General features: G+C 36.9%; 1 protein-coding gene across 1 annotated transcript in view; it reads left to right on the plus strand.

The window, feature by feature from the left end:
• MEOX2 (mesenchyme homeobox 2) overlaps window positions 1-15,313 on the plus strand; it is a 54,046-nt gene extending 38,733 nt beyond the window's left edge. Inside the window, exons 2-3 of the mRNA XM_065832587.2 lie at window positions 1,953-2,125; window positions 15,076-15,313. Coding sequence (XP_065688659.1) covers window positions 1,953-2,125; window positions 15,076-15,300 — 398 coding nt within the window. The 3' untranslated portion in view covers window positions 15,301-15,313. The remainder of the gene's footprint in view (window positions 1-1,952; window positions 2,126-15,075) is intronic.
• Window positions 15,314-16,283: the final 970 nt, after the last annotated feature.

Raw genomic sequence — 16,283 nt, forward strand, 5'->3', positions numbered from 1 at the left:
TCCTTGCATACCATTGCTATGTCTACCAAAACATGTATCTGGCTTTTCAGGAAAATGCAGCTAATATGAAGGCTTTAGCTGACAGGCAAATTCACTAAAAGAGAAACTTGTTTTTAACAAAACCAGGACAGTTGTACTGCAGATAAGCAGTATGCACGCTTTAAAACATGTGTTAAACACATCTCTGAATGCTAAAAAAAATTAGTTCGATATCTCTTTTCAGTGATTCATTGGAATGCTGATATTGGGATTTACGGATTAAGGATTGGGTCATCTGCATAGTATTTGGACCTTATGATGAGGCGGCAGACAAGGAAATTTCAAGGAAGAAAAGCAACCTGCATGCTCCTGTGACAGAAAAATTCAAAGAGAAGTTATAGTGACTCTGCTTTGCTAACTAGTATGAGGGAAGAAATGTGAACGTCTAGGTTTAATGTGGTTTTGATCTGTCAAGAGTTCTGTGTTGTGTTTGGATAATGGACTTTGGCCTCATGCTGTAGTGAATGGGTGTGCCATCTAATGAGGTCCTGTCCTAGAAAATCCCTACTGCAGTTGTGCCGAACAGCTTCCAAGCCTATTCAACAAGGTTGTTTGATATCCTCAGTCATACACTCCAGCAGTACAACTACATCTGAAGCAAAGTTGTCATGTCAGCAAAAGAGGTTGGTGATTTCAGTCCATTAACTTTAAAACATTCAAAGTTAATGACCATAGAACTGAGTCAAACATCAGCAGTTCTCACCAAAAAAACCCCAACAAATCCATTCCAAGCAGTAGAGTAACTGACAAAATTGAAAATGTAGATAGTTGACTATAGTTTTGAAATGAGACCCACTGGCCAGTTGGACAGTCTCAGGCATGTCGATGATTCATCTGACACAGAGTGCCAGGGACTGACTTCTTGAGGGCCTGTTCATTTGGATGTTGATGCAGGTTTCTATTTAAATCAGCAGCTGAAGTGTGAATTTATCTGTGACATTTTTAAGATGGTTCATGAGGCCAGAATTTGATTAATGATACTCCCACTGATCTCCCGCTAATTTTAGATTTATAGGTGTTGTATCATACCCAAACTTATAAATGTCTGGTCCTTTTCTTTTTTTTTTTTTTTTCTTTTGATTCAACTCTTTCTCAGTTTTCTAGTTTTTGATCTCTTTATTTAAACAGATTTCACTGACAGCAGTAGAATTACTGTCGCTGAGTTTAGTAGTTTGGCTCAGGACCAAATGTACCTGTTTCTGCAAGTAAAAGGAATCAGAAGAGTGGTAATGAAACTTTCAGCAAAACTCCTCCAATTTTGGCCAAAGTAATCCTTAGGTAATGAGCTATAGTGGTAGCAAATTTCCTATACTCATACCAATCATGGATAACCTCCCTCTTGCACTGTGGCATGAATAGGAGGAGATCCCATTATTACGTGGGATTTCTTTTTGATGCATATTGTATTTTCTATGCTTTGTCTATCACCTTTCCTGAAAGTGTAACTAGACTAAACCTTAAAATGTGTTCTTTAAAATAGAGCTTTGGCTTAAAGTGGAGTGATAGGAGAGAGGGATTCTTGAAGTATTACTCATTAAGACACCAGTCAAATGATACACATCCTGTACTGGCTGGATGCACTGAGAGTTGCCAGAAGTGGGAAGGACTTGATGCTTTGCAGAAATTCTACAGAGAACTGTTAGGAAATGAAACACTGCAAGGTTTTAAGCTAAAGTTTGACATGCGGGAATGGAAGCAGCAGCTCATGTCTGTCAGAATTACTGCTTCTTTCCAGTTTTACAGTGAAGAATCCATAGGTATGAAAGCAAGGATCTGTTTCTGAGAGAAGAAAGTTTGAAGAATACAACTTCAGCACATTGTTAGCACATTGTTATCTTTGGGCTTGTTTGCTACTTAGCTGTACACTTGTCATTACTTCAATTTTTTAAATTTTTTTTTTTTTTTTTTTTCAGATTCCCAAGAAGGAAACTACAAGTCAGAGGTCAACAGTAAACCCAGGAAGGAAAGGACAGCTTTCACCAAGGAGCAAATCAGAGAGCTAGAAGCAGAATTTGCTCATCATAACTATTTGACCAGGCTGAGGCGATATGAGATAGCAGTAAACCTTGACCTCACTGAAAGACAGGTACTGATGCAAAACAATGGACTTTAAATGCTTGCCCAATATTTACCAGTGGTTAGGAGCTTCTCATGGTTGAGCTCTTGTTTATTTTACTAATATATAAGTCAATATATCAGATTGAATGTTTATAGAAAAATGATACACAATTTTTATTTCTCTGCTATGCAAGTAATTAATATTTTTATATGTACCAGCTACAGATTAGTTTCATCTAGGAGGCAGAGATGGAAAATAAAACCATGAGTAATATATCTGTTAAACCGATGCACATATTTTCTAATCTGTCCCCAATGATGTGGCTGAAGAAGTGATAGGTCCCAAATACTACATGCATAAGCAGTTGATTTGCCTGTATACAACAAATATGAGCGTCTTGTTTTAGTGTATTAAATATATGCAGTTGCCATTTGTACAGGCTTTCTGAACATCCTGTTTCCAGATGGCAGCAAGAATGGGAACACCAGCAAAACTAGAATACAGGCATTTTTAACCACTTTACCTTATTCTGTACTGTGAAAGCAGAGGAGATGATGGAATTTCTTATCAGTGTTGTTGGGTTTCCTGCTCACCAAACCCTGGTCCAGGAAACACTCCTGCATGTGCTCAAGTTTCCTCATGTACGTTGTCATATTGATTTCTAATGGAAATATTCATGTTAAACACTTCATGTACCGAAGTGTTTCAGGATCTCATCCCAACACAGTAAATGATTAGTCCAGTCACGTTTCAAATAATAGTTACATCAACATACTAATTTAAAAATGTATTTTAGTAAAGACATTTAGAACACTGGACTCAAGTACATCAAATCTGATGAAAGATTGCTATGATTTTATTATTAAAATTGAAAGCTTTTTGCCCACTGACGGACAGTCATTCTTTCTTCAGATTGAGGGATTGCTTTAGATACAGCCAATAAGATGATGATATATTCAAGGGAAGGTATCAAAATAGCACCATGATTTGTGAACTCTAGATATGAGAAGTTTTGCAGTTTTCCTGAGTTTCATTAACACTTGCCATAAGTTGACAGCTCAGTAAAAATCTGGCCTTTCCTATACATATGATCACACATTTACTCACACGAGCAAATGAAATTATTTTTTTTTTCCTTGAATGCTTCTAGAGAATGGCTGTTCCTTCCAGTTTGTCAAGAAGAAGCCAGTAATTTCTCTTGTTTGACTTGACCATGTTGCCAGGTTCCAATGGGATCATTTTCAGTTACTTAAATATGTCTGCTATATTTATAAAGCATACCACTTTGTATCAAACAATTGATAAAATTTTTTGGTTTTCATTTCCACTGAGGTAAGCTGAGAGAAACAGACTAACTTCTACACCTGATTTTGGCAGCTGAGGGCAGGAAGAATGAATTTTTGTCTCAGTGACAAAGGCAGAGTTGGTGTGGAAGTAAGCAACAATAAAAAAAATTAAGAAATATCTGCCTGTCAGTTTGATGGGAATCAATCAGCTGAATTCAGACAATGGTGAATTTGGCCTGCAATTTAACTGTTCTCTCTGATAAATTCTTTATTCTTTTCTTCAAAGGTCAGGTTGAGTAGTACCATTAAATGAAGTGATGGTTCACTATCCTACAGGAAACAGTTAAATTAAAAGCACTTAACATACAGAAAAGGAACAGATAAATATTGAATATTGTTTCTGGAGGAGAAAAGGTAGCCTGTGCTACACAAGTACAGAGAGTTCATTAAAGTCATTGGAGCACGTGCTGTTTCCTGGCTGTCACATAATGCCAGTTCTAAGTGTTCTGCTGTTAATGGTGATAATTTCTATAGAATTATGATTAGTCTCTAATTATGTAATATAATTCTTCTCTGCTTCCCCAGATTATCACAGAGTGACAACTGAGCTGCTAGAGATAACTCCCTTCCTTCCTTCCTACTTTCCTGCTTAAAGCCACCCTTGCTTAGAAAAGGAAAACATTAAGATTTTTAGTTCGATAGAGTTCAGTTCTGTATCTTGCCACAATAAAATGGTCTGAGAGAAAAAAAAATGTTAGCATAATACCCATATTGTTAGTAGGAAACAAAGAGAAAATTGAGAGGGAACTCTGGACGTCTTTTTCAGTTTCTGAATTATACTAAACCAAGTAACGAAGTCACTTCCAATTTTGTCAATTAGACATGTCTCTTTTTAAAATCAAATATATTGCTTTGATAGAAAAATAGCAAAAATAGACATGGAACTGCGTGCAGGTTTCCATGGTATATGGCAGCCTTCAGCGTGCAGTGAATCAAAAGCCTTGACTCTTCTTGCATACTTGTTTTACATCAGCATTCCTTCAGTGACTTCAAAAAAGAACTCTGGGATGAACCTGGTATGATACTAATATTTGGTGGTTTTTTCCAGTTAAGAGACTGAACTGATATTCAGGACCTGTCTTTCCATGATTAGCAGGATGAGTGATTATTCTTGAGTGGGCACCTATTTGTTTACTTACTGCTGTCATTATTTCCTTTTACTAGTGGTCCAACAGAAGAGATAATATTTGATAGCTATATTAAACAGATGCAACAAAACCAGTCCTTTCTCTAAAATTATTATGACTCAATTAAAATATATTGATGGAATTCCAAAAACAACCCACCTTCTTCAGTAAAGTAGCATTTTTAGAAAATTGGTATTTCTGGAACAGTTTTCCTTTACTGTTTTTTCCCCCACAGGCTACATTGCAGAAAATGGTACATGATAGGCTGTAGTTCCTTTATTTGAAGTAAGTGAACATACAAGTAAGAACTTTGATCTCATCACAGACTGTAGACCTATTTTTGTTAGAAGCTCTCTTGATCTCTCATAAAACACTGAATTTGCACACAGAGAACTGAAAGTTGCTTCAGATAATGCAATGACAAAAACCACCAGTGAGTATTGGGTGAACTGATGTATCTGCTCAGAAAACAGGTTTGAGACCAGGCCCATCCCCTAATGGAATGAATTGTTCAGCATTTTTTTTTACTAGGTTTTAAAAAAAAAATGACAAGTATCATATTATTTAAAAGGCAGAAGAACAGAAAGTAAACTGGGGAAAGTACTGGTGGATCATCCTAAAGTTAAAACTTTCAGCTATTTTCCAAGATGTGAAATAAATCACAGAGCCTATTATCTTAAGAAAGCTCTGTGTTCTTCTTGACTATAGCGATAATTTCAACCATACGCCACAGCTTAAAAGAGGCACTGACCAACTAACACTTCATAATTACCTTTCTGGCATTTGAACAAGCTGTAGAAAAAAATGTATGTCTGACCATATTTAAAAAGCTATATAAGGGTATTAAGTTTTCTACAGTCATCAAAGTAAGGCTCCATTTGACTTTTGAAACAACTTACAAGATCAGTTCAAACATAAATGACTCATGGAAGGCCATTTCACAAAAATAATAATGAAAAAAAACCCTCACGACATATGGATCAGGACAAGGAAGTAATCCTATCACTCCCTAAAAAGGAAACCTGAGTTACAAGACAGGAGGATGAAATGAAATGAAATGAAATAAGTGCCTCAATTGCCTAGATATTAAGAGTGCACTTTGAGAGCATTATAAGCACATCTGGTGGTAGGATGGCTCTATTATGGTATTGTAAGAATTCCAGCAGTATAGGTACATGTAATTCCTCCTCCATCTCTTATAGAGTGCACTCACAATCCCTGCTCAGCCAGCAGTTAATAATTTTCAGCTGCCAGGCCTCTTTTATTTTTGAAGGGTCAGTTAGACTAAAAACTGTCTTAGCTCCCTAGATATTTGTAACCTTGACAAGCGCATTCTTGGCTTTTTTGTACATCCAGATAAACTTGGAGAAAGTTCCATGCAAACTTTTAATATCTCACAGTGGGATGAGGAGAGGAAGCAGCTGCAGTGGGGTATCAGAGGCGTGGCAAAATGGACATTTTTATGGAGTTGGTCCTGCCAAATATAGAAAGAGTAGGAGCACTTTCCACCTCGCAAGGACTTTTTGCATGGAGCTAATCAAAAGAGTAATATTGCAGTTCTGCAGGCTAGCTAAGGTTACCGGAATAAACAATCCAAATATGCAATTCTTCTCTTTGCCAACATAAACGGAAAATCCCACCTAGTCAGATTAAATTCTGCTGATGGCAATGGGAAGCTTTATTTCTTCTTGACTTTATTTTCCAATAGCCACCCAGAAGTCACCAATCAGTTACAAAAGGTCCAAAGACATTGATTTTGCATAGGTAAAAGACAAAATTTTGTCAAAATGAAGAGTGCTTTTGCATCTGTGCTTGGCTTCCATGTATGTGGTACCAATAGGGGATGAGTGACAAAGGAAGAAGCTTTGTAATGCCTTTTTCTACCACAAAGAGAAGCAGGCAGCATTATGATACAAATGCATTTGGGCAATGTTGGTGTAGTACCTAGGGCAATGAGGCCATAGCCGACACTGTAGCACTGCATTGTTATGACTATAGAAATAATAAATGAAGTGTTCCATTAGAAAAGTTCCCTCCAGACCAGGTCTCTCTGTCCTGCATCACAAGTGACTTCATTCAAATCCTTTTCAGCATCACAGCACTCAGGGGAGCTGATCGCTGCATTTTTTAGACTTGACTGGTAAGGTAAAGAGTAGTTTCCTATAGTAATTGAGTGAGAAACCAGAGAGTTCAATGTTCCTTAACAGGGCATTTGTTCTGAATGACCTCTGCAGGAGTCAGTGTCTCTCAATGCATCACACAGCATGACTAGTTTACTATCTTAGGAAGCTAGATTTCTAAGGTCAGGTGGTAAAATTATTCCCCTGTATACTTTCAAACAAAATCAAATAATGGATTGACAGGACAAGCTTGACCATATCTGTCTCATTTATTGTGCTGCCATGTCTTCTCTGAAAGGCAGCTGCTCATTCCAAGCTTCCATGTGTTAAGCACTCTCTGTACACACTGCAGTAATGAGCCTGTGTGGCTTGAAATCCTTTGGATTGTTTGTTTTATTTAAAGCAACATTCTTAATAAAGTAAAACACACTCATACTTCTACATTTTTCTTGAGCAATATAAATACCAGCAGTAAGAGTTGTTGTGCTAACTCGGTTCGTTCTTTCTCAGGAAAGAATGCTTCTGGCGTACTTAATTATAACGCATACATAATTTTGATCTGTACTATAATTATTATTTTTTTTTTAAAGTACATGGCAAAACTTCAAACACTGTATTTACTTTTGTAGTATTGATTGAATTCAAACAAGTAATTCCATGTGCAAAGATCCAAGTGCCTCAAGCTGTTGGTTGTGAATGGACCCTACACCTGCAGAGTATCCCCGTGGGGTTCTGGGTGGGGAGAAACCTCTGTCTGTGCCAAGCAGCATATGCTATATGGACAGAATTATTAACAGCTCATGTGGCTGCTTTTGCAAAGCGAGTAAGGCTCTGCTGTCCCCTACCCTTGCCCTTCTTTAGACACAATTCAAGAAAGATGCAGCTTCCTCTGTTGCTGTTTAAGGAGATATAAGGTTTTTAGATTTTTCATTCATAATCACTTTAAACAACAGAGAGAAGAAACCAGGGAGGACCAAATGGTATTAGAGAAGTACATATGAACATTATGAATAAAGGAGATTTTTTTTATTTTTATGCAGGGCATTGAAAAATGTGGAGTACCTTTCTAGTTTCTCCTTTTCAAGGCAGGCCCTGCTGAAAACAGCTGCAGCTTCTTGAGGGCTTCTAGTTTTAAAACTGGGTATTGATTTTGAGGCTAGTTTACCATCAAAAGACTCAGGACTGGCTTGTTCTGGAAGGCAAAAAAGTCCCTCCAGATTTGAAGTCATGAACTGTGGAAATAGTTTAAGTGAGTATAAATGAGGGTGATTCTTACCTGTGCAGGGAGGTGGCTTCCATAGCCATAGAGCCCCGGAGGATTGTCATAGGCCAGTGCTAAGAGGTTGCCTTCTGCTGAGTCTGGCTTATTGACATTTGCCTTTCTTTGTACTAAATTAGTAGCAGAAAAAAGCATCAACATACTCAGACAAAAGCCAGTATTGACTGCTCACCATTTTTAACTTTCACACTCAGTTGGTCTGTGCAAAATTGGTACAGAATGAAGCATGTTAGAATTTTTTTCTCATGACACAAAATGTTCTACATGTAAGTAATTCATGCAGGTAAATGCTTATACAAAGAGGCAAAGTTTAGCTGAAGGAGATCTTCCCCACAAATTAGTTTTCCAGAATGTGTTTCTTTTGTAGATTTCCATATAGATGCAAAGAAATTGGATGAAGGTAGACTCTAAACAGAATAAAGAGAATAAGGTAGGGAGAGTTCTAACCGCAGGCCCACAGATTGCATTTGTTTGACTCTGGACAGAAAAGAGAGACTGATTTTTTTTAAAAATGCTCCCTTAGATTGTGTACAACAAGCCAGTAGGAGGAAGGAATGTAAAATAGTGTGTCCCATTCTGCTTAAGGTATGTTAACCCTGAAACCTAGTTAAGAGAATATTTGAATAGGAAGTGTTAGCTGTTTGATCATGAAATTAATTCTGAAAATTCCTGGTGGAGAAGGTGGCACTTTGGACAGAGTAGGAGGAGGTAAACTGAGTTCTCTCAAAGACTTCTGAAACTGGAACAAAATACTCCTATCACTGGTCTCCTCTGAAATATAATGTCTATTCCATCCCTGTTTAAACGTGGGAGGTAGAAAAGAGAATGTATCACCTAAGCAGTACCCAAACCTCAACTGACTTACATGTAACAAAAACCTAGAACTCCCTCCTACACCTTCCTGGGTGCCAAAAGCTCCAGCTGTCCTTTGTGCACCTGCCAAGACCTCCCCTTTTTCTCAACAGCTGCTATAAAGTGCTTGTGCACATTCAGTGCAAGGTTCTGTAACATAACATGGAACAGATTACTTTAAATCAGTGAAAAAGTGACTGAAGTAATTTTAATCAGAAGGTTCTGGTACCACTCATTAATTTCCAAATAAAGGTTAATTTTCTCCAGTTGAGGTATGTTGGTTCTATTTCATAATAACTAAGAAGACATTTAATACTTGGATTTATTTAAACTGGTTTTAAGCTCAAAATATATTTCATATTTTTAAGAGGAGTTTTTTGGAATAGAAATTGGAATTCCTTTAAATCATATGAGGAAGAAAATTAAGTTTAATTGAGTAAAACTACCTTAACTTACACTCCCATGTATCTAGCATGACTGAAATCCAGCTGAACTATTCAAAATCTCATGTTATATTTACTTGCTGAAGTGAATTGATAACTCTGACTATAATTTATCTAAATATTTTAAACTAATAGATTTCATTCTTCCAACTCTTATATTTACTCATAGGCTAGAACAAGGAAAGAAACTGTCATGACTTTACATTCCTATTTGGTTTTATAACTTTACTTAATAAGCTTTCACAAAAATACTATCTCTATATGTGAAAGAGGTAAGTTTCAGCTCTATAGCACCAGTGATTTCTGTAAAGTTCAGGAGTTTGACTTTCTTTAAAACTTGGCAGCATAAGTGTACTATCTAAAAATAACAGGAACATTTTCAGAGCCAAAGAAAGTTGAGAAGTAAACTTTTCAAATTTTTTAGTTTTGAAAAGTCAGGCTTATTTTTTTTTCTTATCCATATGGTTGTCCGCATTAGAGGGAAGTAAATTGACAGATTAAAAACAAACAAACAAACAAACACACACAAAAACAAAAGTAAAACCAACTAAATCCAGCAAAACCATAATAAAAGAAAATGGACAATGGCTGACCAGGGGCAGAACCTTTAAAAGGCTTGGTGATATGGTCTTCCTGATCTTCCTGACACATCATTTAGATTTAATAAAACATGGAATTTTGGGATACTGACTTCAAAGACTCATACTTAGAAATCTGCATGCCTTATAGCAAAATAGTAGTTTCAACTGGCACAGTGCTCTTCTTTCTAGTTTTTAAGGCCTCAAAATGTAGTCTTGTTTGGGATTCATGCCACTAAAACCTGGAATAGAAAACCTAATTTTAGGAAAAAATATTTCATTAATATTTCATTTCAGAAAAGAGCTTTTTTAAAGAGAAATGTCTTTTTTTTTTTTTTTTCTAAAAGAAGAAAGACAGCAGATGATGCAACTAGGATAGGTCTAATTCAGTCATGCTTTCATTTTTCAGACAAGATTTTTTGTTAAGAAATACTTCACTAATTATAGAAGGTATATCTGTAAGTACAGAATGCTAAAATCCCATGTCAAAAGGAAGTATTTGCATTCTACAGAGCACGGTAGAATTCACCTATTCTTAATGTGGTTGAAGGGCTCACTGACAGAGTATTAAATCAGAAGTTTAGGTGATAAGCTCATTTGGAACCAAAATGATGAATTGATGTCCACATCGTGAAGTTGTAGTAAAGATATACATGCAAGACAGCACATAATATGGCCCTTAAGCCTACCAAGGACATACATATCATAAGTATATAATGATTACTTTAGTAATAGAGACACTAAGAATGTCAACCCCCTTGTTTTGAATCTCCTCCTGTGATTCCTACAGAATAGACCTTAAAATAAATTGGTCACAGCAAAAATATTTCTCACGTACATCAGGAGATGTGCAATGTGAAACCATTTACTGCTATCTTAACAGTCTCATCATCAGTTGTGGAGATGCAGATGCTAAACAACTTGTTGACTAAAGGAAAAGGAACTGTGCTTTCGTGCCAGTAAGCACATGTGCTCAATAGACAGGCTTGTAAGTGCTGATTTAGAAACAGCTGTTAATGCTACTATCATCTTTAGTATAGTTCATTTCCCTCCACTTCCTTTGTTTTCTGTACATACATATGCGTGTTCTATACAGTTAAGTTGTGCTAGTCAGAGGGTGGAGAAGAGGGAGTGCATTTTAATAAATAATAGGCAATCAGGATCTGATTCTGGGAGGAGGTGAGCACTCTCAGCTCCTGCTGGAACTAACTCAGGCTTGAAAAAAACAGCATGAAAAGGTTCATAAAACCTATAGTATCAAGTTTGTCGTACTAGATCTTTAAATTACTTTAAAAGGATAGAGTTTTTGGAAAAGTTGTAAATGACACAAGTTAGTTCTTTCACTGGAAAAAAGTTTAAGAGTTTTTCAAGTTCACTTCAGTAAGGGCTTTTTCTCTATCCTTTATTTTTAATTTTTTCTTTGTTTTTCTTTCAAACATTCTCTCCTTTCTCTCTCTTTCTTTCATTCTCTCTCCTCTTTGTCTTCTGTCTTTTTTGTTTCTTGGGATATTTTATTCTGATGCGTGTTTTGTGCAACACCTGTAAGTTTCAAATGAGTTGTGCATTTGAAAAGCACGGTTTTCTATGAATCCAGATAAACTGACACTCTGAAGTACTTCACACAGTTTGCTTCACTTCCTTCCCATTACTAAAATATAGATGGATCACATATCAGTAACAACTATATCCTCCATAATTTACTCTTCAGCTCCAAAGGAAGTTAAAAATTCCAGTATCTGAAATTGATCTCTAGAGGAAATAACAAGTGAAGGACTTGTCTCATATTATTAGCACATGAGCATTAAAGTCTTCATCTAGAGTCCATTGCACTCGATGGAAAAGCTCACACTGACATTAGTGTACTTTGAATCAGGTCAAAGTGAATTTCAGTACTTTATAATGGAGGTCATAAAGAAATACATATAAAAAATACTTAATGTATTCCCTCACATGAGTCCCACTGTACATTAATGGAGAAAATGACATAAAAATAAACTCACAGTATTTTCAGTGATAGACTTCACTATAATTGATGTCTAGCTTTTGAAAATAATCTTTGATGTATTAAATAGAGAATATCATATAAGAAATTTCTTTAAGTAAATCAGATGCAGATTATTTTAAGTCTTTAAAAAAAAGCCTGAAGCTTTTTTTAACCTTTTTTTTTTTTTCTTTCACTATTTTCTATTTATTGGAAGCATGGCAGGCTACATGCCAGTCAGTAGTGTATATTCTCCTATGGAAGCACCAGGGTTACTCTCTTACCCCTACACTCAAGAGAGTGCATGCAAAGGTAGCTGGACTCCTTTCAGCCCCACTTTCCTCAAATGCCATGTTTCCAAGACAGTGTGTCATATGCAGAAATAGCATTACATGCTGGATACTCTGAGGAATTGATAAATGTATCTTGCAGCTTTTAAAAGGGGAATCATTGTCCTTTATTTGTACCAATTAATATAGAAACACTGACCTAGCCTCATCCCTGGTGGAGACATTTCAGGGCATGGTTGGGGGAACTAGTCTGATGCCAGGTAAGCTGAATGAAGAGGTGCTCCTCAGCTTGTCCTCAGCTACTCATCACCTGAAGGCTGGTGCCAATCAGTTCTCCTGGGTTTAATGCTCAAGGAGAGAGGCTGTTCTGGACTGCGGTTTTGATGAGGTGACTTGCATTATAAAAAGCAGAAGCAAGAACATATTGTAAGAAAAAACTGGAAAAGCAAAAAGAATAATTTATTAAATCGGAGTAGAAAACAGTCAAAAATTGGCAGGCCAGAAGAGTTTCGCTCTGTCTGCAAGATGGGAACAGCAAGGAGCATCTACATCAGAAGCCAGGCAGTATTCATCCTGCTCATGTCTGTCCTAGCCAGAGCCATTTCTGACAATGACTGTAGGAATTAGCTTTAGTTTCTCCAGTATCCAAAAATGAAAAGGATGCATCTGGAAGGTGCTTTGCCTGGGTCTCTCCTGTTCCAGTAAGTTAAAGTAGGTTGAATCCAGGCTATGGATTGAAATTTTTGCTTCAAATGCATCATTGTCATTGTTTTTTGAAACCACTTTTTGTATACATTATTATTTTGTTTTATGCTTTTAATTCCGTGACTTAATCTGAGGATGTTCAAGGACATAAAAATATCTGGAGAATTGCTTAGATCTTTTAAATATTATTCCAATCCTGTCATTTCTTTCTTGCTGAAAAAAATTATCTTGACCCTTATTTTAGAAGAAGAGTAATAACATTCTGAGGTACTGGGCTGAATCCGAAGTGTATTATTTTTAATGTTTGGATTATGACTTCGGTTGCATCTAATGCACTCTCTGGCACCAGTGGAGTAGTTTCTTTTGCAAGAGAAACTTCTTTGTCTTAGAAAAGAAAAATAAATAAAATGACATCTTAACTTCCCCAAGAAAGCTGCCAGTACTGTGCTTACGTTGTGCCCTTTTGAAGACATTGTTTCGATGGACACCTCTGATACCTGACCTGAGTCTGATGATCCCAAACATCACAGCAGCCAGTAATAAATACCTTCCCCTGTACACTCATTTCACTTTACAAGCCAGATTCCTTGACTCTGATGAGTTGACCAAAGGAAAGGATGTGCTGTGCTTTGAGGCTCTTAACTAACCTAGAAGGGTTTTTCTCTGTTCCCAAGTGATTGGCTTTAACAGCTCACGTTGGCTTTAACGGGAATACGGAGTATAAAAAATAAATATACCTCTCTTCCTTCCCACATATGTGCATACAGATAGCGACGTTAACTATCAGTTCAATTGCAGTAAAACTTTAATGTAAAATTCAAAGTGATAGTAAAGGTTAAACACTGCAATGTTTCCTGGATGTATAAGACAGATTCAGCAAAACAGCATTTTTGTGGCTCTATTACTCATGTTGTACAATATGTCCTGCTGTGCCTGTTCCTTGCTGTTTCTTTTAAAACTCTGAAACACATTCTGCTAAACACAGCAGAGGATACACCAACATCGCAAGGTTTCTTGCTTTCTTTCCAAGTGAAAAGTTGCAGACATTGTTTATTTTTCTGTGGAACCTTCATCTGAAGAGCTGCACAGACAGACACGCACAAGATCTTTTAGCAACATAAATTCTAAATGGATCAAACCCAACAATCTTCTATTCATACTGTTTTCAGTGACAATATTTTCAGTTGATTTTAAATCAGCCTTTAATCTGGTCTAATATATTTGACAGATGCTATGCACATCTATTTTTTTTTCTTTTGACTGTTGAAAAAAAACTTCTTGTGGTTTGCAGTGCTGGTACTTTAGAACTGTGCAAATAATTTAGGTTTACTTCCCCCCTCCCTATATTTCTATACAGAGAAGGGGAGGAGGGGAAATGAGTTTCAGCTGGAGTGAAATCTTGAGGTTTAATGTGACTTATATACAGATACATTTTTATTCATTCATGCTATGAATTTCTTTTCCATTTTCATCTGAAATTATTTGCCAATTTTCGTTCAAATTTATTAATGCCTTGGTCCCTGGCTTTGGAGGCATTTATTTGTCTGAAAAATTTGAACAGAGTCTATGGCTAAATGTAGTAGAATTGAGGATCAGTCAACTAGAAAAAAATTAATACTTTTGTGAAAGAGACAGAAAAGTTGTAAGTTTTGATGGTAAGCAATGCACTTTCAGATACTTCAGCAAGTAAAAGGAAAAAATAAAAGGAGCTTTTAAGGAGCTCCACCCAAAACTCACCACCAGTTTGTGGAAACAAACACACAGAAAGCAATGCAAACTTTTCAGTGCAAGTTCCTTTCCAAAGTAACAGCCCTCCTTTGAAGGGTCATTATAAGCAATATAAGCATGAGGGGCAGCAGGATGGGTCCCTGCCACCAGACAGGGCTCTGTGTTACACAAAATATTACTCTGCCTATGAAATGGCATTAATACTTTTTCCAAGGGTATTTTAGCTTTTTACTGTTTTCTAAAGGACTCCAAGATCTTCCTGTGGAGCTATGTGCTTTCACGTGCTTACCCTTTTCCCTCCTTTGTGGTCATTATCCTCACATTCCCAATGTTCGTGAGCTATCCAAAACTGGATTTCCTGCTCTTCAGGGAAGGCACGTTAAGCTTTTTACCACACAGAGAGAAAGGCACAGTAAAAACCAAAAACCAAACCAACACAAAACACCATGTGCTGTGCACAGCTAGAAAGACCATCATTACCTTCAATGACCCCTTTTTTATTTCTTGTTTTGTCTTTCTTCCATGAAGGTAAAAGTTTGGTTCCAGAACAGACGAATGAAGTGGAAGCGGGTAAAAGGGGGGCAGCAAGGGGCAGCGGCCCGGGAGAAGGAACTGGTGAATGTGAAAAAGGGCACGCTGCTCCCCTCCGAGCTCTCTGGCATCGGCGCAGCTGGTCTCCAGCACACGGGGGACTCACTAGCGAACGACGACAGTCACGACAGCGATCACAGCTCTGAGCACGCACACTTATGATACACAGAGAGTGTCCCAGTGTCCCAGCTCCGTTCTCAGGAAAGATGCTTTGCTGGCAAGCCTTACACGGGCAACGTTTACGTATGCAAGTGACTCTGGCAGTGATTTTTAAAGTTGTTACGGAAAATTCAGGCTTATTGTGTCTGCTTTTCTTGATTTTTAGATGGTTTACAGTAAGTGCCATGTCTTAAAGGTGCCTCAAGAGTGGAGAAGTGGAAGATGAACTTACTTGGAACATTCCAGATTTGTTTGTCATGTTTATGACAGCGGGCAGGTATTTTTGCTTTAGCTTGCACTGAAAATTACATTGCTCTCAACAGAGGTTATATCCTGAAAACTACAGTGCCACAAAATCACTATCTAGTGGATAAGAAATGTATTTTAACTCTGTATATATTTACTTTACAGCATTTTCCTGTCTTCACTAATTTTAGCAATGCATTCATATTAGCTGATGGCAATAGTCACTCATGACAATAAATGGCTTTTTGTTTCTTTATTTTTGTTTTGTTTTTCCAAAGACATACAATACATGCAGATACTTTTGTTCAAGTAGAGAACAATACAACAGTGTCTGCTAGGACATCTTGTATGACAGACAAAACAAACCTTATGTTGCATTTACTATCAACTGCTGCTAATAGGGTATTATTAAACCTACCTAGCTCCTCAATTCTTCTTATCTTATAACTGCAAAAAAAAGATTTTTAGGATCATAAGGATAGTCCAGTAACCTGCCAAAAAAATCACGTTTCACACATGCTTGGTGGAAACTTCTCAAAGGATTATTCATTTCTACTTTGTCATAATTGATAAATACTGACACTCTGCAGAAATGTTGCTTCATCTTCAGTTTAAAAAAAAACAGCAGATAAGCTGAGAGTTATTATCAACTGCTTATGTTGGTAGAAATCAAAATATGAAGGTAACTCAGTATTGTGTCCCATGTGTAAAATCAAGACACATTTTCTGTTATAAGCTTT

The sequence above is a fragment of the Patagioenas fasciata genome, chromosome 2, assembly GCF_037038585.1.
Source record: "Patagioenas fasciata isolate bPatFas1 chromosome 2, bPatFas1.hap1, whole genome shotgun sequence".
In the NCBI taxonomy this organism is placed as follows: Eukaryota; Metazoa; Chordata; class Aves; order Columbiformes; family Columbidae; genus Patagioenas; species Patagioenas fasciata.